This window comes from Enhydra lutris, unplaced genomic scaffold (genome assembly GCF_002288905.1).
Source record: "Enhydra lutris kenyoni isolate GAN:26980312 unplaced genomic scaffold, ASM228890v2 scaffoldscaffold6, whole genome shotgun sequence".
NCBI classification, from domain to species: domain Eukaryota; kingdom Metazoa; phylum Chordata; class Mammalia; order Carnivora; family Mustelidae; genus Enhydra; species Enhydra lutris.
In genome coordinates, this window is record NW_019154090.1 from 15,205,582 (window position 1) to 15,229,857 (window position 24,276).

Below are 24,276 nucleotides of genomic sequence, written 5' to 3' on the forward strand. Positions count from 1 at the left end.
CAAAAACCAAAAAACAAACAAAAAATTCTACCTAATACCAGCCCTAAACAAACAAAAAGTATTTTTACTACCACCCAAGAAAACGGATACATATCGCTGTTGTGAATTTTAGTATGTATCTGTCCAGAACTGTTTCTATGTTTCTACGTATATGTCATACATACTTAGGTATTCTTCAAAATCAGGTAATTCTGTATTTCCTGTTTTGAAAACGTGGTTTTTGTCTTTGCCATACACTGGTGAGGTAGGAGGAGAGTCAAAAGACTGTATCCGGGAACCGGATGAGGAGTGTTTTCAGTAAAGTAACTGCCAACTGCTACCCAGTTGAGATGGTGTTAGGTCTTATTCAAGAAAAGCAGTTGGGACTGAATTTTTCTTCCTTTTGCAAATACGATGAATAGAATTTCAACTTCTACCCTGTCATTCTTGTTTTAGCTTTTATTTTTATCCAAAGTTAAACCATGGGACCTAAACCCCAGGAAAAGATCTAAAATAACCCAGGAGCTCTTTCGTAACTTAGTGGTACCTTCCATTACCTTTTTACAAATATAATGAAATTGAGTATTTTATTGAAAAAAAAAAAGACTAAATGAAAGGAATTCCTTCTCTAGATAGAAAGTTATCAAGAAAAGTAACATTTTTACTTACTGTAAGTTGACCTGCTACCCCAAAATCTGCAAGTTTTGCATGTCCTTCTGTATTTAGCAAAATATTTCCTGCCTTGATATCTCGGTGTATTTTTCTCATAAAATGAAGGTATTCCAGTCCCTTAAGCGTTGATTGTAATATCGTAGCTATCTCATCTTCTGTTAACTAAAAAAAGAATGAAAGATTAAAATTCCATCAGCTTATAGCATTTTACATTCAATAAAGGGAAAAAAATCAGATCCAAGCTCCCTTCCTAGAATGTAAGGTCTTCAACCTGTGGCAGCATTTGACAGCTTATACCACCACTCCATTAACCCCTTCCAAAGTTACATGTCCTGTCCCATCTCTCCCCAAACATTAGATTCACGTACCTGCCTACACAGCATCTCCAGCTGCAAACCTAACAAGCATCATCAGCAGAAGACGTCAAAATCAAATTCTGTACTTCTACCGCCACCCCACCCCACCAACTCTGTTCTTCCCACAGTCTTCTCCCTCAGGGCAAGGCAGTTTCAGTTGCCCTGGCCAAACACCTTGAAGTCATCCCTGGCTCTTCCCTAACTTCAAAATATATCCAAATACGTCCTCTGTAATCATTATTCACCCTAGTTCAAGCCACCAGCATGTCCTGCCTGAACTATTCTAATAAATTCCTAATTGGTCTCGCTGCTTTTGCCCTTGACCCTGGGCAGTGTATTTCCCACGTGGCAGCCTGCCATAATCAACCTTTGAAAATGCAAGCCAGAGCTGCTCAAAACCCTCCAATCAACGGCTTCCTAAGCCACTCAAAATGAAAACCAGTCCTCAACAGAGTCTTACATGATCTGGTCCCCAGCTACCTTCATCCTCTACACTTTCTACCTTGCTCATTCTGTTTCAGCCTCATAGCCCTCCTTACTGTTTCTCGAACACTCAAAGCACACTTGCACTTCTGGGCCTTTTCACCTCATGTACTCTCTGTCTACAATGGTCTTCATCCAGAAAGTCAGAGAGGCCTTCCCCAGTTCCTTCCATTCCTAGATCATTCTCTACCCTTTATCCTATCTTATTGGTACATGCAGTATTATCCCCATCTGACATATTATATGATATTTGTACACCTATTATGTGTTACCTTCCCTATTATGAACATAAGCCCCATTTTAAAAATGTCTTTGGGGGCATCTGGGTGGCTAAGTTGGGTAAGGACATCCAACTCTTGGTTTCAGCTTGGGTCATGATCTCAGGATCATTAGATCAAGCTCCATGTCAGGCTCCACGGTCGGGGGGGGGGGTCTGCTTGAAGATTCTCTCCCTCTGCCCCTCCCCACACAGGCGCACAAGCATGCCCGCATTCTCTTTCTCTCTCGGATAAATACATAAATCTTCAAACTTATTAAAAATAAATAAAAAATAAAATGTCTTCGACTTGTTTACTATTGTATCCCTGGCCCCCAAAAAGCCACCTGACACGTAGCAGGTCCCAAAAAAATGTTTGTTGAATGATGATGAATAAGTGAAAACAAGACTGCTGATCGACAGAATACGTGCTCAGCCCGTGCTGATTTCCTGCACACACGACTCCAGTGAGAAAACAAATGCAATCCATCAACTAACTCTCAGCCTCCCTTCTGACAAACAATTCACATTTAGAAGAGAGCATGCTGTGGTGCAAAAAACAAGGGAACGGGGATTAGAAAGACCTAGTTTTACCCTTGGCTCTATGTTCTAGCTGTGGGACCTACGTTGAACTTCTCTTGGTCTCAGTTTCTCAATAAATAGGACCAATAAAACAGGACTACCAGCTTTCTTCAAGAATGTCATGAAAATCAAATGAATAAGGAGTATAAGAATGCACATGGCTTAATAACTACCATGCTAACAATCAATAAATAGTTAATAAGCATCAATTATGAGCCAGACACTCTGCTAATAAAATTAAAGAGAGCTAATTATTAAGCATTTATTCTATGGTAGGCACTATTTTTGTTATCTCATTAAATCCTTACAAAAATCACATGAAATAAATACTAATATCATCACCATTTTACAGAAAATGAAGCTGAAGCACAACAAGTAATTTGTGCTTACAAATGACAGCACTCTCACTGCAGGCCAAGCAAACACTACTGGCAAGGTTGCAAGCTGGAGTGTGGGTACCTTCTGTGGCCTAAGAGAACAACATTCATGTGACTGACTTACTGACGCCTTATTCTAACCAGTTAAGCTAATCAGTTAAGGGAGCACTGCCCATAGAAATATAATGTGAGCCACAAACAGAACTTTCAATTTTCTAGGAGCCACATTTTTTAAAAAAAGCAAAATTTATTTACGTTTACTTTTTTTTTTAGTAATCTCCATACCCAACGTGGGGCTCGAACTCATGATCCCAAGATCAAGAGTTATACACTCCTCCAACTGAGCCAGCCAGGCACCCCCAAATTAATTTTGATAATATATTTTAACCATATTTATCCAATATATTATCATTTCAACATGTGATCAATATATAAAAAATGTAAAGTTTTTTTTCTTCTTGTAATAATTCTTCAAAATCTGGTATTTTATACTTATAGCACAACTCAATTCAGACTAGCCATATTTAAAGTCCTCAGTAACCACATGTAGCTAGTGACTATCATGCTGGATGAGATAGAATTAAGACATTTTACAAAATAATGTGTAATAATTAAAGACCAGCACTTGATAGCTAAAAACTAGATAAATACAATAAACTAATATTAAAACATGAAATGCACCATTAAAATTAGTTTTGGATTGCTTCAAGATACCTGAAACAAAGTAACTTAATGCTGCACATAAGAAGGCCTGAACCCAATTTTTTTTTGTTTTGTTTTGTTTTTTTAAGTGGGCTCCATGCCTAACACAGAGCACGATGCGGGACTTGAACTCACTGGGGCCTGAGAGCAAGACCTGAGCTGAGATTAAGAGTTGGACTCAACCAACTGAGCCACCCAGATGCCCCTGGAACCCAATTTTTAATTCAATAAATTATTCAAGCTTTGGGACTTCTTTAAATATAACTTATGGTAAGATATAATTCCTAGCTAAAGAACTTGCTATTTGATTAGAAAAGCATACTAACTCTGAATAATGTAAATTAAGAAAAGGATATAGTCATATAAATAACCCAAAAGTTACAACTGAGTTTTCTTATTTTTAAATTATTATTATTTTAATTCCAGTATAGTTAACATAGAGCATTCTATTAGTTTCAGGTGTATAATACAGTGACTCAACAATTGGGTATATTACTCAGTGCTCACCATAAGCGTACTCTGAAACCCTAGCCCCTATTTCACCCATCCCCCAACCATCTCCCCTCTGGTAACCATCTGTTTGCTCCCCACAGTTAAGAGTCTGTTTTTTTGGTTTGTCTCTTTTTTTTCCCTTTGTTCATTTGCTTTGTTTCTCAAACTCCACATGCGAATGAAATCGTATGATATTTGTCTTTCTCTGGCTTATTTTGCTTAGCATTATACTCTTTAGATTCATTCGTATTGTTGCAAATGACAAGATTTCATTCTTTTTTATGGCTGAATAATATTTATAAACACACACACACACACACACACACACACACACACACACACCCTACATGTTCTTTATCCATCCATCTACCAATAGACACTTGGGCTGCTTCCAGAATCTGGCTACTGTGAATAATGCTACAATAAACACGGGCATGCATATATCCCTTAGAATCAGCTTTTGTATTCTTTGGGAAAATACCCAGTAGTGTGATTACTAGATCCTAGGGTAGTTCTATTTTTAATTTTTTGAGGATAGAACTGAGTTTTAAAATATTCTCACCTTAAATTCCTAGAGTGCCTCATAAAGTACAAAGTACTTTCCCATATTTAAATTAATTTTCACAATTCTACAAATATTTAACATAGGTATTATTCCTGTTTTTCTCATTAAAACAACAAAAAAAAAAAAACAAAAAAACTAAAGGCTAAGATGTCTCTAGCTTCTACTTTTATCCATTCACAGTCCACACAGAAGCCACAGTTTATCACAGAAACCACAGTTTATCTTCTAAATTGTACATCATCAAATGTCTCCTGACATGCTTAGAACGTGGCAGTGGCTTCCTATTATAGTCAGAATAAAAGGCAAACTCATTACCATGGCCAACAATACCAACAGAATCCAGGCCTGCTCCCCTGTCTCACCTTATCTCCTATAGGTCCTCTCACCTCTCCCCTCTACTCACAGTGGCCTTCTTTGTGCCAAACTGTTCTAGCCTCAGGATCCTTGCACTGCTTATTGCCCTACCTAGAATGTCTTTTAGAAGTCATAGCTCCATCTTTAAATGTTACCTCCCTGAGTGGCCTTTCTCAGCCATCCACTCTCAAGTAGCTCACTGAGCACTCTGCCAGTCCGTTCCTTCAAAGAAATAATCACTATCTGGTATTTCTTTTCTCGTTACCAACAGTTGGCTTTGTGGTTGCCCTACTAGAAAATGTACAAGCACAAGAGCAGGGTTGTTGTCTTCTTTACTATCCCTAGGGCTTAGAACCGTATTCTAGAAATATTTCCTGAATAAGCAACTGAACCTGAATTAAAACGCTTGACTCTTAGCTTTTATCCCAGTGATCACAGTAAGGGCAAATAATCTTACACAGAGGTTATTCTCTGATTGAAAGAAAGTAGAAGGGCACCTGGGTGGCTCAGTTGCTTAAGTGTCTGCCTTTGGCTCAAGTCATGATCCCGGAGTCCCAGGATCGAGTCCCCGCAGCAGGCTGCTAGGGAGCCTGCTTCTCCCTCTGCCCCTCACCCCACTCTCATGGTCCCCCTCTCACTCTCTCTCTCTCTCAAATAAAAAAAAATAAAAAATAAAAATAGAATGTAGAGGAAATTAATCTGTGAACATGCTGGGTAGGGGGAGAAAACCAAATCTAAATTTAAACATTTAAAATTCATTGCTTCACCAAGATTTGATAGTCATTGTTTTCTCTCCCAAAACATGCTAAATATCATTGGCTTGGGCTGGTGTCAAAAACACCACTTTCAGGAGGCATCAGAAAGCAGAGGGGGAAAGAATCATGGGAAAGGGAAATCTGACAGTCACCTCTCTGGATATGGCAGTAGAAGAGTACCCACAAATACAAGGCCAGGGCCCAGCCCAAGCCCATTGTTCTAGAAGGTAAACTTACCGTCTTATTGCGTAATCGGATGATATCAGACACAGAACCAGCCCCGCAGTACTCCATAACAATCCACAAGTCCGTGTTCTTAAAATAACTGCCATAATATTTGACTACATGAGGGCTAAAGAGAAAGTAATAATACAAATTAGTGGAACAACCTTCAATACATGAAAACTTCTCTGCTCAAAAGACCAATTATTCATATTTAAGGTTAAAATAGACACCCTCGGGGCGCCTGGGTGGCTCAGTGGATTAAAGCCTCTGCCTTCAGCTCAGGTCATGATCCCAGAGTGCTGGGATCGAGCCCCCGCATCGGGCCCTCTGCTCAGCAGGGAGCCTGCTTCCTCCTCTCTCCTCTCTCTCTGCCTGCCTCTCTGCCTACTTGTGATCTCTCTCTGTCAAATAAATAAATAAAATCTTTAAAAAAATAAAAAAATAAAAATAAATAAATAAAATAAAATAGACACCCTCTTGATAAAAATGTAAGTAATAAATAATACTTTTCTAAATAATAAATAACCAAAGTGAGAAAATGTATGGGTCCTTTAAGTTGCACTTCTAGATATACAGTTCATCCAAGGAAAAGAACTACAGCTATTCAAAAAGAAATAGTTTAGCACCACAGTACTATTTTAACAATGAAAACTTAGATACCATCTAAGTGTCCAACATGAGGGAGTTCAATTAAGAAATAATGATACAGACATATAATGGATTAACCATGAATCCAAGAAACATATTATAGAAGAATATTTGATAACATGAGAAGAGATCCTGCTTACAAGAAAGAAAGAAAGAGTGAGTATAGGTTACATAATTGTAAGCATGGTGAAACTCCAAAAAGAGATATGGAAGGAAATGTATACCAAAGAGCATTTAACAATGATTATCTCTCCAAAGGGGAAAATGATTTTATTTTCTTTTTATTTGCATTTTTCCAAGAAGTCACATGTACTTTGTAATAAGAAAAAAAATCACACCACAATCTATTATAAAAAGAAAATATTCAGGGTGCGCCTGGGTGGCTCCGTCAGTTGACTGCCCAGCTCTTGATTTCAGCTCAGGTCATGATCTCAGAGTCCTGGGATCAAGCCCTTTGTCTGGCTTTCCGCTCAGCAAGAAGTCTGCTTGTCTCCCTGTCCTTCTGCTCCTCCCCACTGCTCGTGTGCACCTGTGCTCTCTCCCTCCCTCTCTCTAAAATAATCTTTTTAAAAAAATTTATAAAAGAAAAATATTCAGTTTCAGACCTGGAATTTTGGGTCTCAAGCTTAAAGAGAGATACCAAAAGGGATTTCAGAGAAAAGTCAAACATCCTATTAAAATGAAATAATCTGCCCACTGAGAGCTACCAGCTTTAACGGGTTAGATTGTTATCAGGGCTAAATAACGTTGCATAACAATCGGAGATGCTAAAACCTACTCAGCTTCAGTAATGCTCAGAATTTCAAATGCCCCTTCACCCTTGGGAAACATGCCAATGACAAGGATAGCAGGAAACACATACACACACAATTAATGAAGACATGGATGAGTAACTCTCTGCTCTCCCTTCCTTAAATTCCCGCAGTTACTTACTGCCTTTACAAGGCAGTAATCTCAGCTACTTACTGCTGGAACATGTTCTGTATAATCCTGTATCGTTGGCTAGATTTTCTTGTACACATATATGCCTGGCCTGTCCAATTTGTCTATGAACTCCCAGAGGATAACAACTCTGCCTGGTATTTCTCTGTACTCTTCACCATGCTTAGCACAGAGTAGGCTCTTGGAAATAACTCTTCTTTCATTAGAGATATTTGCATACTCTGTTTGAAACACAGCTCTTATGTAGCATATCAGAAGTGGCGAAGTCCCTTGGGGTGCCTGGGTGGCTCAGTCAGTTAAGCATCCACTCTTGAGGGGCGCCTGGGTGGCTCAGTGGGTTGAGCCGCTGCCTTTGGCTCAGGTCATGATCTCAGGTCCGTGGGATCGAGTCCCGCATCGGGCTCTCTGTTCGGCAGGGAGCCTGCTTCCCTCTCTCTCTCTCTCTCTCTGCCTGCCTCTCCGTCTACTTGTGATCTCTTTCTGTCAAATAAATAAATAAAATCTAAAAAAAAAAAAAAAAAAAAAGCAGTGACACAGTCCCAGTGTGCCTACGGGAAGAGCTTCCATACTATAACTCATAGCAGAGAAAAAGGAAACCTTCTACCTAACTCTGGGCAATCTGGTAAAGAAATACGAGGGTTTTGTCTAACAAAGAGTAACCACAAGAGTGTAAAGAATAAAATAAAGGGAGGGAGGGAAAAGAGAAAGAACTACATTCCCAAGCCTGTGAGATCTAAGGGCTCCCAAGCAAAATTTCCCAGTAGGCAGCCCCACCTGCTCCAATGCTAAAGTTTTACAAAGCTCTTTCTGCTGACCAGAAGAGCTTCAGGAGAAAGGATGCGGCCTCAGATGCAAGACGTTCCCATTCTCCTTTCAGCTCCCTAGAGCTGGCGTTGCCCCTGATTTTGTGTCTCTCTCAATTTTAAACAGTAGTGGGGAAGCCTGCTCCACCAAGGCGACCAGCTCATGTTGTGACGGAATTTCAGAGCAAACCACGTGCTTTTCTGCGGTCGCCTGGTGGCCTGACTTCCTGCTTACACATTTGACAAATCTTAGTTCCTCAAAATATAAAATTCTTAACTACTGTGAGCTTGAAGAATTCTTTTTTAAATGTAGGAAGGAACAGTAATACATAAAAAAGTGTTCTCTTTTTTAGATCTAGCTGATATTCTAAAGTTTCTAGAGCTAAAAGTATTTGGATTATCTCTTCTTAGCTATCTCTGCAGAAATGTTTTCACAATAGGAAGTAAAAGAGATCACTATCAGGAGGGGAAAAAAAAAAAAGTCAGCACCACCACCTTCTGCCTCTCTGCCTCCTCTTCTTCCTGGTTTTGAAAGGGGCTTACTGAAAAAAAAGAAAAAAATCTATGCAGAATAGAAACTATAAAAGTCTAGCTATTAAAACACACATTTTTTGCATCAGATTTTTTCCACCTGAACTCTCTCTTCCACAAAACCTCTAAGTAAATGCATCCGTACATGTTAAACTCTAGAGTCACAGCTAATTCAGAACTATGTTCTCCCCACATGCCTTTACCTGTCACATTGCTGCATGATAGAGATTTCTTTGATTATCTCCTGCAGGTCGGATTCCACAGGAACTTGCTTAATCGCAACAATCTGACCGGTCTCTTTGTGAATAGCTTTGTACACACTGCCATAGGACCTGTAAGTGGGGGAAAGAGAACATTCACAAAGGCAGAGCAAGTCCAGAGATAAAAAATGGTAAAAAAGGGACGCCTGGGTGGCTCAGTTGGTTAAGCAGCTGCCTTCGGCTCAGGTCATGATCCCAGCGTCCTGGGATCGAGTCCCGCATGGGGCTCCTTGTTCTGTGGGGAGCCTGCTTCTCCCTCTGCCTCTGCCTGCCACTCTGTCTGCCTGTGCTCGCTCGCTCTCTCTCTCTCTAATAAAAAAAAAAAAAAAAAAAAAAAAAAAAAGGCAACTCACTGTTCTAATTGATATCCCTGAAGGCCTAATACACTTATACTTATCTACAGCTCCAAAACTGAAAGAGCTAAATGAAGTACTTTGGAAAAAACCTGTTAACTTCACATTGAACCTTTACAGATGGATTCATACAAAATAATCACTATTATAGTAGCAACCGTGCATTGCGTGCCTGAGGTCTGCTAGAAACTGCATCATCCCAATTCATCTTTACCAAAAAAAAAAAAAAAAAACCCACCCAAAAAAGAAAGAGGTCATGATCCCCATTTTATAGGAAAATGTGTGAAGGCTCAGAGGGTACAGGACTTGCCCAATGTCACAGAGATGAAAAGTTAATGGTCAGGCTGGGATGTGAATCCAGGTGTGTCTGAACACAAGGCTTATGTGCTCCCCACATCTCCCTGAGCTGGAATGCAAACAATGGAGGTCTATGTGTTCTTGTGTTCACTCCAGTACGAGGTCCTTCCATCCCTGCTCCTCTTACTTGCAATAATACTTAAAACATTATGGCAACTAATCAAAAATCTAAGCCCCTTTAAATGCTAGTATCAGGTGAACATAGCACATAGAAAGCCTTTTACCCCATCCTCCCATCTAAGCTTATTATCAAAATAAATTTAAAAACTTATGTGTCCATTCAATTTGGGCCTAAAAGAGCATGAGATTTAGAATCAAGAGACTAGGGCGCCTGGGTGGCTCAGTGAGTTAAGCCGCTGCCTTCGGCTCAGGTCATGATCTCAGGGTCCTGGGATTGAGTCCCGTGTCGGGCTCTCTGCTCAGCAGGGAGCCTGCTTCCCTTCCTCTCTCTCTGCCTGCCTCTCTGCCTACTTGTGATCTCTGTCTGTCAAATAAATAAATAAAATCTTAAAAAAAAAAAAAGAATCAAGAGACTAATGATTTGAGTCCTACCCTCATGACATAAGTCATCATTTACATACATATTAGCCTTCTTGTGCCTCAATTTTCTCACCTGTAAAACGACAATACAAACTACAAGACAGTTGTGATGGTCAAATGAGATACCATCATCACCCTACACTGATTACATTTTCAGTGGAAACCATGACAGCTGTCGGTAAAAACACAGTGAGTAAGCCATTTTTCTTATTTCCCAAACCCACGTTATTTCTTCATACTGTCCTGGCAAAAAATACATTAACAGAACAGTGCCCCCTGATACGTCAAAGTAGATGAGTGCTCTAGTTGCCAAAATGATGCTCCAGACCATTTCAATGTGAAAGTAACATAAAACTAAAAAAATTATGCAAAACACATAAAAAAAATTTTCATCCCATCAGAATCTCTTATATTGGCAAAACTAGTATAACAATCCTTAAAAGTTACGTAATTTTTTTTTTAACCCAGAGAAAGCCAATCGCTGGCCATGTGTGGAAGGCCTGCCTGTTGCCCCTTCCACCTTATGAAGATAAGCCTCTGATTCGTTGGGGTAGCGAAGGTTGGTTCTAGGGGATAAAGCATGGCGGTCCGGGAAGTCAGCCTTCCTATTCCTTCTGCCAGTGACTGAACTAGTAGTAAGCATAGGACCTAGATCTGGCCAATGAAATTTGAGGGGAATTCTACTGAAGGGATTCTGAGAGAGGCTTTCTTTTCTGATGAGAGAGAAACACACAAGAAGGCCCACTTTTATCTGCCATTTCCTTTCCTACTTTGGTTACTGTTACGTAAGGCATGATGCATGAAACTAAGGCAGCCATCTTCAGAAGAGAAATATACAAATACTAAACCATTATCAAGCCAACTAACCATTCTGGAATCTTCCACCCCAACTCTATTATTACTTAGTTATTAAATGCCCTTATTGGTTAGCCATTGCTAGTTGGGTATTCTGTTACTTTTCAAAGTTATTCTTGATACACTAGGTCCCATATGTGTGAAGATGTCTGTATTTCACATTCTCGTTGGAATCGGTTGTGCTGGATAGAGAGTTCTTGGACAAAAGCTTTCCCTCAGCACCTTTTCTGCAGTTTTCCAGCTTCTATTGCTGCTGAGAAATCAGCTATCATCGGATTATCATCTTTCACAGGTTCTTCTTTACCCTTAACGTTCCACAATTTTACTGTAATGTAATTAGGAGTTGATTCATTTGGCATTTCATAAGCTTCTTCCTTCTGAAGGCATGTTTTTCTTCAAGTCCGGAAATTCTCAGCATTATCTTTTTCTTCTCTATCTCTTCTACTATCTCCTTGTAGAATTCCTACTGGACCCATATTGCATACCTCCTCAATCCATGCCATCCTCCTGATTTCTAACACTGTACTTCTCTGTCCTGCACTCATGATCAGTCTCATTTCTTTAAATTCACAAATTCTTTCAGCTTGTCTAGTTCACTGTTTTTACAACTTATTGGGCTTCTAGAAGTTCAACCGTTGTCAAGATTCCCAACTTCAATTTTTCCTGGAGTCCATCTGTTCGTGTTCATAACCTCATGTTCATAACCTGGTTATTTCCTCCTTTCATCTTTTTGAAAATAATAAACAAACATGTTAAATACCCTTTGAGATTCCTCCATTGTTTCTATGTCCTTGGATGTGATTTCTCCCATTTGTTCTGCTCATTATCCCATGGCAGTAGATTCCTTGTATGGGTTTCCTTTTATCTTGAATGATTTCCCCCTACACAATCCTAACTGTCACAAGCATTTCATGTCATGATGGTTCCATGGTTCTCTCAGCCTGTCATCTAGACTATACAACTTAAACTTGGTCTTGTGTTAGGAGTTGGGGGTTTCTGCCTCTCAAGATCCCATACCTGAATGTAGTCCAGGCTCACTTATCATCAAACCAGTATCTCCATTTTTTCCCCAGGCCACAGGCAAATGATACTTTCTAACAGTGATCAGGCAAATGTATTTCACCTTTAGTTCATAGATGGGGGGGCCTCATCTTTCCCGCAACTTCATGTAGAAGCTCACCTGCCATCTCCTCACAAGGATAGGGCAAGCCTTACTCTCCTCTTACTATTACATATCTTTTCCATCCCTGCTCCATAGCTGGCCATGTGTTCTTTTATTTAAAAATTTAATTTCCGCAGCGCTTGGGTGGCTCACTCAGTTAAGTGTCTGCCCTCGGCTCAGATCATGATCCCAGGGTCCTGGAATCTGGGATCAGGCCCCATGTTGAACTCTCTGCTCAGCAGGGAGCCTGCTTCTGTCTCTCCCTCCTCTTTGCCTGTCACTCCCCCTGCCTGTGTGTACTCTCTCTCTGTCAAGTAAATAAAATCTTAAACAAAATAAATAAAAATTCCATTTTCACTCATCAGTTTTATCTATTAAAATGTAAAGAGAGGTCTCTGCACATACTCCCTCAGCAATCTTAACCAGAACACTCTCCATGCTTCTCTATGCCATCTTGAGAGCAAGGAATGCTCCAACATTTAGTTGTATGAAAAACTAAAATACATGATTCCACATACTGCACTTACAGTAATCTGAAGAGAATTTAGAAGGCTTCAGCAACTGTGCTCACTTTTAGGCAAATCCCATTAAGACCTGATTCCCTATAACAAAAACTACAGTGACTCGATGAATTCTGATTGGCAGAGAATAAAAATGGTGGGAAGTTAGGGGTTTCACACAAGCCAACAAGGTAAGGATCAATTTGGGAAAACAGAAATAATACAGTATCTGGAGTCAAATCAACTAGATATAAGTCTTAACAATACCACTTACTACCTATGAAACCAGGGGCAAGATGTTTTTATTATCCTATGATACAAACTTTAGTGAGTCAAGGTGTAAAACTTCTAAGTATAATGGAAAGAAAAAAGTGCTAGGCTCTCATGCAAAACACTTTCCAAGCATGAGCCACTCGTCGAGGTCTGGTGTGCTGGCTCTACTCTGTCACAGATCCACAGGATTTCCTCCAGACACAGAACAACTTGGCTTCCAGAGAATCCAACATGGTCCATCGGCCAGAGCTCATTTCATAAGACACAAGGTAGTGAGTGGTCACAAGCCACTCATTTTCCAGAACAATTTCAGGATGGCATGGCAGTTTCTGTTTAGATAGCAAGGTGGAGTTAAGGTCTTCCTTCAGGATTCTGTTAGTTAAATGAAACTCATTCGGGATCATTCAGCCATGATGACAGAAATCCAAACATCTGTGGTATCACTTAAAAGAGCACTATGGTGATAACACAAGGAGAGAGAGCGGAAGCTTTACTCCGATTTTTTGCTGGTTTTATCTTTGTAAGGAAATTTCTAACTTCCTCGATGAAGATATGCATAGATCTAAAAGACAATTAAAAACAATCATAATTAGCTTAGTTTCCCCTTCCCATATGATCAGAATATATCAGGAATATATTTTGTTTGTAGTTTTCTTTTGGTGTTCCCCAAACCCAATGAATGCAAACAGCGCTCCCTTCAGGAATGCCTAAATATACTGAAGATTTAAGATCTAACTTTGATTTGACATGATAAGGTCTGAAGAATGCTTCAGTTGGTAGGCTTAAAAATAAAAGGATCATGGCTGCCACTCACTGAGCACACACTATGTGACGGGCACTGTACTCGGTACCATACCCCTATTACCCCAGGTAAGACTTGGTATAACCCAGATGAGGGAGATAAGAATATCTATGCTTCATAGTGGAGGTTTATGAAGCTTCAAAATATTAAGTAATCTGCTCAAGCCCACTTGTTTATTGTGACTAATACAACAGTAGAGCAAGGGCTTTAACATAGGTCTAACTTCAGAGTCTACGCCCGTACTACCGTAACACACAGTTCTCTTAAAAATGAAAGAAACAAGTTAGTTACATATTCAATTATGCCCACCACGCTTTATCTTAGTCAAAGGAGGACCTGTGAGCACTGTTAGATGAAGGGCGTTAGACTCACTGCCTTGAGGGAAAACAGCAAGGAGGCCAAGCTAAAGCTGAAAAGGACAGGCGAGAGATGTGGAGGGACTGTCGTTTTCCCATACCTTTAAGGATGCCAAGTCAACTTGCAGTCTTCAGAATCATCTTGTACTTTTCTTCTAACAGCACAGCTGGTGTCCTCTTTTATTTCCCTTCTCTGCTTGATGTCTTGCTTGGTTCCAGAGAGTATTTTTCCAACTTAGAAAAAGATGACTAATGTTTTTTACAAGGAGGCAATCCATGAAAACCTATGCCATGTAACCCAGGATCGGGTTTAACATTATTCCTGACCTACATTAGACATAAATAACATTAAAACCCAAAATAATCTAATGACATGTAAGACTTGATTTCAGGGGCACCTGGGTGGCTCAGTCGGTTAAGCATCTGCCTTTGGCTCAGGTCATGATCCCAGTGTTATGAGATCGAGCCCCACATTGGACTCCCTGCCAGCGGAGAGCCTGCTTCTTCCTCTCCCTCTGCCTGCTGCTCTGCCTACTTGTGATCTCTCTCTCTCTGTCCAATAAATAAATAAAATCTTTTTTTAAAAAAAGACTTAATTTCAAGGAGCACACAGCACTTACATAATACAAGTTTTTAAAAGTTAATATTTCAGGTCTTCTCTTGAATGAGAAGTACTCTTGAGAGACTAAACACATATACACACACACACACACCTGCTTATTAATGCAGAAACTATCACTGAATGATACACAAAAAACCACTATTACTAAATACCATCTCAGCAGTATTTTATACACTCATTCACAAATCTGGGTTTCAAGAAGTACCCTGGTTCCCGACCTGGGATTTTCAATCTCTTGGAAGTTGTAAAGGTAGTGACAGTCCTTGAGGTATTTACTGTATCTCACAAAGCTGCACTAACTAAAATGCTGAATTCCATTTTATGGAAACAATAGTTACTGCATATTGATCAGTAACCATGAACAGCAAATAAAAACATATGACTAATAAAAATTGTTAAATGAAGTATAGGCTAGTTAGTGCTGTTACATATATAAAATCATGTAAACTATGGATTCTATGAGACAGAAAACAGATACCCTTGGTGTTGAAGAGACCAGGCATCACTAAATCTGTCTATAATGGTGACTGGGGGAAAGAGCGAAAGGGCATCTCAAGCTGTACATCTCCTGCCCAGCCCACTCGGAGCAGTGCCATGTGCAACATTCCTCTTCCTTCTCCTTAGGTTTGTGAGTTATTGACATAAGAAAGGTTCAGCTCCTTCTGGTGTTGGGGAAGAAAAAGACTGGGACCTACTGGTCTACCTGTACTTTCTGTACACTCACCCTTCTCCAAGTTTCTCTAAGACATCAAACACTTCTTCGGGTTGTTTAGTCAAACTATCTTCATCTAACTTTTTCAGCTGCCTGTGAATGAAGAAATAAAAACATAAAATACATTCTACTTGCTAGCAACTAGACCACAAAATACATTATTTATATTACAATTAGCATCTTGGGAATTGCTCTACAAAGTCTTTACTAATAAACAACAGAGGCAAGGTAAGAGACTTTTTTTTTAGTATTATGTTTACAATTATGTTATGTTAGTCCTATACTTATACTTACATACACCAAACTTACATTAGTTTTTAATGTAGTGTTCCATCATTCGTTGTTTGCATGTAACACCCAGTGCTCCACGCAGTTCGCGCCCTCCTTAATACCCATCACCGGCCTACCTCATGCCCCACCCCCCTCCCTTCTGAAACCCTCAAGTTGTTTCCCGGAGTCCATTGTCTCTCATGACTCATAAGAGACATTTTTATCTATTTAAGTTTTTAATTTATATTGTTTTTTAAATTTGAGCATTATTTCTTTATTATTAATTTATTTATTTAATTAAGTATTTTTATTTATTTGTTTGTTTGTTTTTTATTAAATAATCTCTACACCCACTGTAGAAGCTTGAACTCATGACCCTGATATCAAGAGTTGCACATATTTCTGACTGAACCACGCAGGCACCCCAACCTAAGAGACTTAAGAGCTGTCTGTGGCAGTATTACATGTGTCCTGGGTCCCTCTGGTGAGCATAATCAGGACCAGAGGATAGAGAACTACCAAGAGTCGGACTTCAGTTCAACAGGTCTAAGAAATTTTCCAAGCTACCTGGGTGGCTCAGTCAGTTAAGTGTCTACCTTTGGCTCAGGTCATGATCTCCGAGTTCTGGGATTGAGCCCCTCCCTCCCCAGCACTGGGCTCCCTGCTCAGCCGGGAGTCTGCTTCTACCTCTCCCTCTGTCCCTCCCCCTGCTTATGCTCTCACATGCACGCTCTCTCTTTCTCTCAAATAAAATTTAAAAAAAGAAAAAAAAATTTCTAACTACAAAAGTTGCTCTGAAATGGTTTAGACTGCCTTAAGAAGTCCCTAGTTCCCCATCACTGGAGAACTTAAACAGAAAATGAATCATCATTTGGCTGAAATGCTACAGAGTGGATTTAAGCTTTGATAGAACCTTTAAAAACCATGTAAAGCTTGAGATTTCGCAAATTAAAATGGCATAACTATCTCTTCAGAAGAGATGTTTAATGTAAGGTTAACTATAAATTGAAACATGGTCTCAGACTGGAGGCCAAGGAAGATATAGAGACTCTTACTCTCCCTTAGCAAGATTTTGGTAATTCGGCCAAAACACAGGGATTCTATAGGTATCACAGAAACAGAAAGTAGAAGGTATACACTTATACATGATCAAAAGTGAAAAATAACTATGCAGCTAGGAATTTCAAACAGACTCAGAGAGACTCTTCCGTGAGCAGCTGTGTACCTCCAGAAAGTCCCCAAAATCAAAGATTCATGGCAGCTTATGATTTCCTGATAATTCAGATTTTTCTGAGTATGCTAGATGTAGTAAATAACAAACATGGAGGTTATAAATTAACAATATTTTTTTAAAACTGAAAGGTCTAAAAATTATTAATGGGCTTAAGGAAGAAGCTTGCCAAAGAATATTTGTGTGTGTGTGTGTGTGTGTGTATCTTCTACACAATAGTTTCCTGAAACTACAAAGAACAACAAAAAAAGAGAGCTCAGGAAATGGTGAAATTATGGAAGTAGTAACACTGAAGACTTATTTGTAGAGAAAAGGTTTAAACTAGCTGGACAATACCAATTTTTACAAGAGAAGACCAGAATTACATGGAGAAGACTTGAATTGCATACACACACACCCCTTCCTGGAGCAAATAGTCAAATCATAAGAAAAGACAGAAAGAAACTTGAGAACACATCGAGTGTATCCACCCCTGAACACGGATCTCTAAAAGACAATCTCACATAATTCTGTAAATGTCAAAGACTACACACTAAAGAAATGGAGAAATGCTCCAAGTCAATAATTGCGACAACTTGAAAATTAACAAAATGACCGCAGTGACCTTTGAAACTCAAAAGGTCCTAAAAAATTAAATTCCAGTGACATCATAAAAACTAGCTTCAAAACAAAAAGGGGTGAAGTGAAACTCCTCTTAAACTTCAGAAGTGAAATGTCTATGAACTCAGATGTTAGAAAGAAAATCATACAAACTGGGGTGAGGGCGTGGGTTTTTGTGAAGTGCTGAATTCATAACTGTATAAACAATGGACAATACCTCATTTCTCAAGTATAATCAAACAGCTTATATAAAGGAAGATCAAATGTGTTCCTTTGAAGTGTCGACTTTGTGGTTTACAAAAAGCAAAACTCACTATTTCAACTACCCTGAGACCACAACATAACAAAGGAAACTGCGCCTGGCATGAGAGAAACAGCTGCGAGTCCCTGATAATCCTCTGACAAATTGTGTACCTGCTCAGAGACTTCTCTCCAACAATCTACTTGGCTTGTGTATATGTGTGTGTGTGTGTGTGTGTGTGTGTGTGTGTGTGTGTTTTGAGATTATTTATTTATTTATTTATTTGAGAGAGCCAAAGGCAGACGTTCAACTGACTTAGCCACCCAGGTGCCCCAGTTTTTTGTTTGCTTTTGATCCAGGCTTAACAGATCTTTCTCTCTCTGCTGCCTGATAACCCAGAGGGGGTCAACAAACATTTCCTATATGGATTAATGAATGTAATGATGGGAATCCTAAACTTTTATCAGCAATCCTTGTGAGTTTCCAAAAGAATAGAATTGCACCCTAAAAAGGATTACCAGATTCTCAACAAATAAGATTCCTACGGAAAATCCTCTACTAAGGGACTCTCAGGGATACTTTATACCGTAAGTCTTCATGGAAGAAGCACAGAACAGCCCGACTGATGATTCAGCTCTCAGCTGGGACATCCCCCAGGCCTTAGGTAGTTTCATTGCTTGCTCATAAAAGAAGAGGCCTGACCAACACAGCCTCCTTGGACCAAACACCAGCAGATGCTCCTCTCCTAAGTCAGACGGCCACATGGACAGCCAAGCATTCCAGAAATGCCCTCTACATCCTCCAGCACACTACTATTATCTAACACCAGCTCACTTTTAAAAATCATAATCACCTACATAAGCCATCAACCTGAATCACTCAGTCACACACAAATGTCAAGCTCATGAACGCAAAGAGCATTTCCTGCATTGAGATTGTCATCCCTTGCTGGAAACACATGCCAACTGCATCTCTAAAAAGACAAGTTTATCTCTCCAAACACAAATGAGGGTATTTATGAAGCAGTTACTCATAGATTTGGCTAATTCTCAAGCCTCTTTCTCCCATCTCAGAACTCTTGTTTTATCTCATTTTATTTATGTATACCTACCCCTCTTTCCATTCAGAATTTGATATGGTTGCAACAAACATATAAATTGGTGACTTTTTTAATGATAATAAAATGAATATCTTGCCTCTCCCCAAATTCCTATGTTGAAGTCCTAAGCCCCAGGACCTCAGAATGTGACTTTATTTGGAGATAGTGCCTTTAAAGAGGTAATTAAGGTAAAATAAGGTCATAGAGGTGAGTCCTAAATCAATATGACTGGTGTCCTTATAGAAGATAAGGACAGACATCTACAGAGGGAAGACCATGTGAAGACAGAGGAAGGAGAGAGCCATCTACAAGTCAAGGAGAGAGGCCTCAAAGAAACAATCCTGCTGATACCCTGATCTTAGACTTCTAGCCTCCTGAAAACTAGAAGAAAATACATCTCTGTTGTTAAAATCACCGTTTGTGAAACTGACATGAAAGTCCTAATAAATGCAAGTAACAAAGTTAATCTGATGCAGATTAGGTACTTCACTAGTTATGATGAGCAGGAAAGCACCAGTCATTCAAGAATTCAGCCCTGCAACGCTCTTCTCTTGCACCCTCAATAAAGTTCTTAAAATCCAAAAGGTGCAGGAATGAGTGTGTCAAAAAAACAAAAAGGTTTACGCTTTTGGCCAAGATTATAGAACACATGACAAAGGTAGAAACAAAACTCAGATTCCTAATCCCCTTTTCAATTAAACCAAGGCCTCAGAGAAACAACAAATATATTTCAGAAAGAAATATAACCAATGTACATTTATAACTGGATCATTATGGTGCTGTAGCAAATACCTGCTAACATTCAGTCCCTGTGAAACCCGGGTGCTTCCAGAGGGCATCAGAGGAAACGGTTAAAAGCATGGACTTTGGACCAGACCGCCTGGTTTAAACTCCCAGCTCTGCCACTTACTGACTATGGAACCTCCCGCAAATCACTTGAAACTCTTTGTGCCTCAGTTTTATCACCAGTAAAATAGAGCTATAGAGATAACCACCTCGTATCATAAGATTGTTGTGAGGATCGAAAGAGTCATAATAAGCTGAACCACACGAAATTACCATTTTTATAGGTCATTTACATGTGGTTCACCAGGAGACAGGGAAAGCACTGAGAACGGTTCCAGGCACCCAGAAAGTGCCATATGTGTAAGAATCATTATCATTTCCTCTCAGCACACTACACTAGGGTGAATTATGAGTCCATCCCAAACAGCTATTTGCCTTCTGCCATGTTTGTGTACTTCAAACAAACCCCGAGTGTGCAGCCCAGGCTGCCGATCCCTTCCCTTCACCTCTCCTTTGCCCCACACTCCCACACACTGAACACTTCCTACTTTAGTGCTCATTCTGCTGCAGGAAGTCAGAGGTCTCTGTGAAATAGAAGCTAATTACACTGCACCCCATAGAAGCTGGACTCAGTTGATCTCTGTTATTTTTTCTCCAGATGTGGAAGAGCGACACAAGACCCTGGTGTCCACAGCGTGAATCAATGATCTAACTCAAACCAACACCAGAGTTCAGACTTTCTAGGATCAGCCACCACCCTGATCTTGACTTAAAAACAATTCCAGGTAGCAGCAGGATCTGGAGCTGATACAAAACAATAGAGGCCAGAAAAGGGCCCAGACTGGTCAGGTCGTGACCAAGACCTACAGCAAAGAAGGAAATACACAGGACTGTGTCTCAACTCTTCTGGGCCTCAATTTGCCCTTCTTGAAAATATCCTCTTATCTCCTTATCCACCTCCCAATGTCAGGTTTGAAAAACTGAGGAGGACGTAAGGAAAAGTAGGAAAGCAGGGGGCATCAGGAATGAAAGATGTCATCCTCATCCAAGAGTGGGGACACTACCCGGAAATTTTTCCTAAATGCTATCCTGCACGAAGCCCTCCCTTGTCGGACCTTCAACCTTTCTCGGCACACCTTCACCCTTAGGTGTAAAGCTTTTGCCCTCGACAGATCTTCCCCATTGCACCCCTCAAGTGGGACCCCATCCCTCAGAAAGTCCACCCAGTCTTCCTCTGCTTGTTCCTGACCCATATCTTAGACCCCTCTGGGTTCTCATCCTGCTCCAGCATCCCCCACCTCAATGAATCGATCCTAGCATGGCCTCCCCCCAGGCGCCCCCGCCATCAGCAGGTGCTCTCCCTAACTTGTCCCCACGTCCCTCAGCAGCTGCTCCCTTCAGCAATGCCCCCTTCCGCCAGGATATCCCCCCCACAGCAAGTGCTCTCCCCAACCAGTCCCACGTTTATGACCCTGGGCGCGTGCTCCCCTCTGCCGGACCCCCTCCTGGCGGAGAGTCCCCCACTCAGCAGGTGCCAGGATCGCTTGGCCCCGCAGGTCCATCCCTCCGGGGGCTCACCCGGTGCCTCTCCTCCGCCAGTTCCCGCCTTTCCCTCTCCCCACCCCCTGCCTCTCAGCCAGCGGCCCCTCACCGGCGCGGCGGGTTCCTCAGCTGCACCGTCTCCATGGCGCTGCCAGCAGCCGCCCAGACCCGCTCACTGCTCCATCCTCCCCCGGGACCTCCCCGAGCCCGCCCCGCAGACCCTCCCACACTTCCGCTTTCCGCCCCCACCGGAAGCGGCGCGCCGCGCGCGAGCAGGGCGGGGCTGCGAGGATCTGGACCACGTGATGCGGAGCCTGAGTCACGTGGCGCGCGGGGCGCGGCCTCAGAAGGCAGAACCCCCTGCGTCGGGCTCTGGTCCGTCCGCAGCGCGGTTTCGGTGCAGCGCGGTGCTCTTGGCGGGTCTCGGGCCGGGAGCCCGTCTCCGCTGCGGCCCGGCCCTTGTTCCTCCGACCGAGATACTGAGGCTTCTTGGGAAGCGGCCAGGTTCTCGGCGATTTCTGGGAAGCGTTGCGCCGGGGACTCCTGGAGGTATTCGTGGGTTCCTACCGCTCCGTGCCGGTTGGATTCTTGTTCCAGAAGGAGGCCGAACCGCCCTCGGATGTCTCAGAGCATCAGGCTGTATATTGCTCACCCGCCTTTCTTAAGGGCTTCTCACCTTTGAGTCGGCTGCCCGGCATGAAGATAGCTAATCATGATTAAGCGCTTGCCCTGTGCTTACTTACCTGTATTCTCGTTTAATCCTCTTAGGAAGCCTGTAACGTTATCCCCAATTTTATGTATTATTTGATGCTCAGTGCTTTACTAGAACTAATTCATTTAATACTCCTAATAACCCTACAAGGTAAGTACTATTATTACTCTCCTTTTATAAGGCCAGAGAGGTGAAGATCACATAGTTAAGAATAGAGATTTGGAGATTTAGATACAGATCACTCTGCCCGCAGCCTGCACCACCAAACCGGACAACCTCTGATTTATACCCTCTGTTTGGCGTGGGAGTCAGGCTCCCTCTTCCCTAAGAGCTTCAGTTCCAGCTATGGCGGTCTGTAAACCTTCATTTGCCCCCACCATCAATGAGTGTTGAGAAAAGCATATTCCACCCAGTTTACCCGTGGGGTAGGTTCCATGAGAAAACTTCAGTTTTTAATTGTCCTGCTTTTCCCAAAGGTATGCCATCCATGAAGTTAACAGCTAAGCAGCCGCCTTTCAGGGCCACCCAGGTATGGCACCCCATATGGTAAAATAGGGATAACGGATCCATTCCCCTTACAGGGGTGGACCACATTTGCAGAGAATATATGTGGCAGGCACAATCCTATGCTGTCTCTTAATCCTCAAACAACCCTATGAAGTAGAAGTTACTATCCACATTTTACTGGTGAGGAAGCTGAGACTCATAAACACAGCTAGTGAGAGAAAAGTTTTTTAACCCAAGACGGGCTGGCCTCCATAGAATCCATGTTTTATTTGCTACTTTGTCCTACTAGAAATCTGTACAAATGGTAGTAGGAGCCCTGAGGTAGTAAAGATAAAAAGTTTGTACAAAGTTCAGGAAGCCATCACAGGTCCCTATTGCAAAAAGGCAGTCCTCTATCCTCTGAAATCCCCTGGTACTTTTCCTGTACTTCTCCTAAAGCACACTCTTCGTTTGACCTCATGTTCAGGCCCCACTGCCCACACACGCATGCCTATAAATGAGTAGGTACTCAGAAAACCTTTTTTAAAAATAAATGTCAGTTTACCAGCACATAGTGTCAAACATCCCTCCTTTATCCCCTTTCTGGGATTTTTCCAAAAGGTAGACTGACATCAGGATTGCCCTCTCTTTAAACAATTTCCAGTCCAGCACTGCCCCATAGAAATTTCTGGGATGGTGGAAATGTTCTATTTATATGCTGTCCAAAACCAGTGCCAGTAGACACGTGTAGCTGTTGAGCACTTTAAATGTGGGTAATATAACTGACAAACTGAATTTTAAATTATATTTAATATAACATTTAAACAACAAACCTCGGGTGCTTGGGTGGCTCAGTGGGTTAAGTGTCTGCCTTTGGCTCAGGCCATAATCCTAGGATTATGGGATTGAGTCCCAATCCGACTCCCTGGTCAGCAGGGATTCTGCTTCTCCCTCTCCCTCTGCCTCTCCCCCCAACTCATTCTTGTTCTTTCTCTCAAATAAATAAATAAAAATTTTTAAAAATAAATAAGTAAAAAACCTCAGCCTGAACCATAATATGATAATAGCTTAAGAGAAAGAACCAGTGGGGCACCCGGGTGGCTCAGTCCGTTGAGCATCTGACTTGTGATTTTTTTTTTTAAGATTTTATTTATTTATTTGACAGACGGAGATCACAAGTAGGCAGAGAGGCAGGCAGAGAGAGAGAGAGGAGGAAGCAGGCTCCCCACCGAGCAGAGAGCCCGATGCGGGGCTCAATCCCAGGACCCTGGGACCATGACCCAAGCCGAAGGCAGAGTCCTCAACCCCTGAGCCACCCAGGTGCCCCTGACTTGTGATTTTTGACTCGGGTCATGATCTCAGGGTTGTGAGATCCTGTATCTGGCTCTGTGCCCAGTGGGGAGTCTGCTTGAGATTCTTTCTCCCTTTCCCTCTGTGCCTCTCCCCATGTGTGCACACACTTTCTCTTTCTCTCACTCTAAAATAAAATCCTGTGGCGCCTGGGTGGCTCAGTGGGTTAGGCCTCTGCCTTCAGCTCAGGTCATGATCTCAGGGTCCTGGGATCGAGGCCCACATTGGACTCTCTGCTTGGTGGGGAGCCTGCTTCCCCCCCCTCTCTCTGCCTGCCTCTCTGCCTACTTAGGATCTCTCTCTCTCTGTCAGATAAATAAATAAAACCTTAAAAAATAATAAAATAAATAAAATCTTAAAAAAAGAGAGAACCAATGAGCAGGTTACTCATACTTCATTCCATGCTTACTGAGCTCCATATGCCTGTTACTGTAGTCGGCTCTGG

The 24,276-nt window shown here is 41.5% G+C and overlaps 1 protein-coding gene and 1 long non-coding RNA gene across 2 annotated transcripts in view; both read right to left on the reverse strand.

Annotated features, from left to right (window-relative positions):
* LOC111141470 (serine/threonine kinase 4) overlaps positions 1–21,442 on the reverse strand; it is a 94,400-nt gene extending 72,958 nt beyond the window's left edge. Inside the window, exons 1-5 of the mRNA XM_022494048.1 lie at positions 21,393–21,442; positions 15,527–15,607; positions 8,926–9,054; positions 5,811–5,925; positions 649–813 (exon numbers count right to left, since the gene is read on the reverse strand). Of these exons, the coding sequence (XP_022349756.1) occupies positions 649–813; positions 5,811–5,925; positions 8,926–9,054; positions 15,527–15,607; positions 21,393–21,427 (525 nt within the window). The 5' untranslated portion in view covers positions 21,428–21,442. The remainder of the gene's footprint in view (positions 1–648; positions 814–5,810; positions 5,926–8,925; positions 9,055–15,526; positions 15,608–21,392) is intronic.
* Positions 13,034–14,605, reverse strand: LOC111141472. The gene is made up of 2 exons (XR_002640206.1): positions 14,282–14,605; positions 13,034–13,584 (listed from the first exon to the last, which is right to left on the reverse strand). It is a non-coding gene; the product is annotated as an uncharacterized LOC111141472 (long non-coding RNA).
* Positions 21,443–24,276: the final 2,834 nt, after the last annotated feature.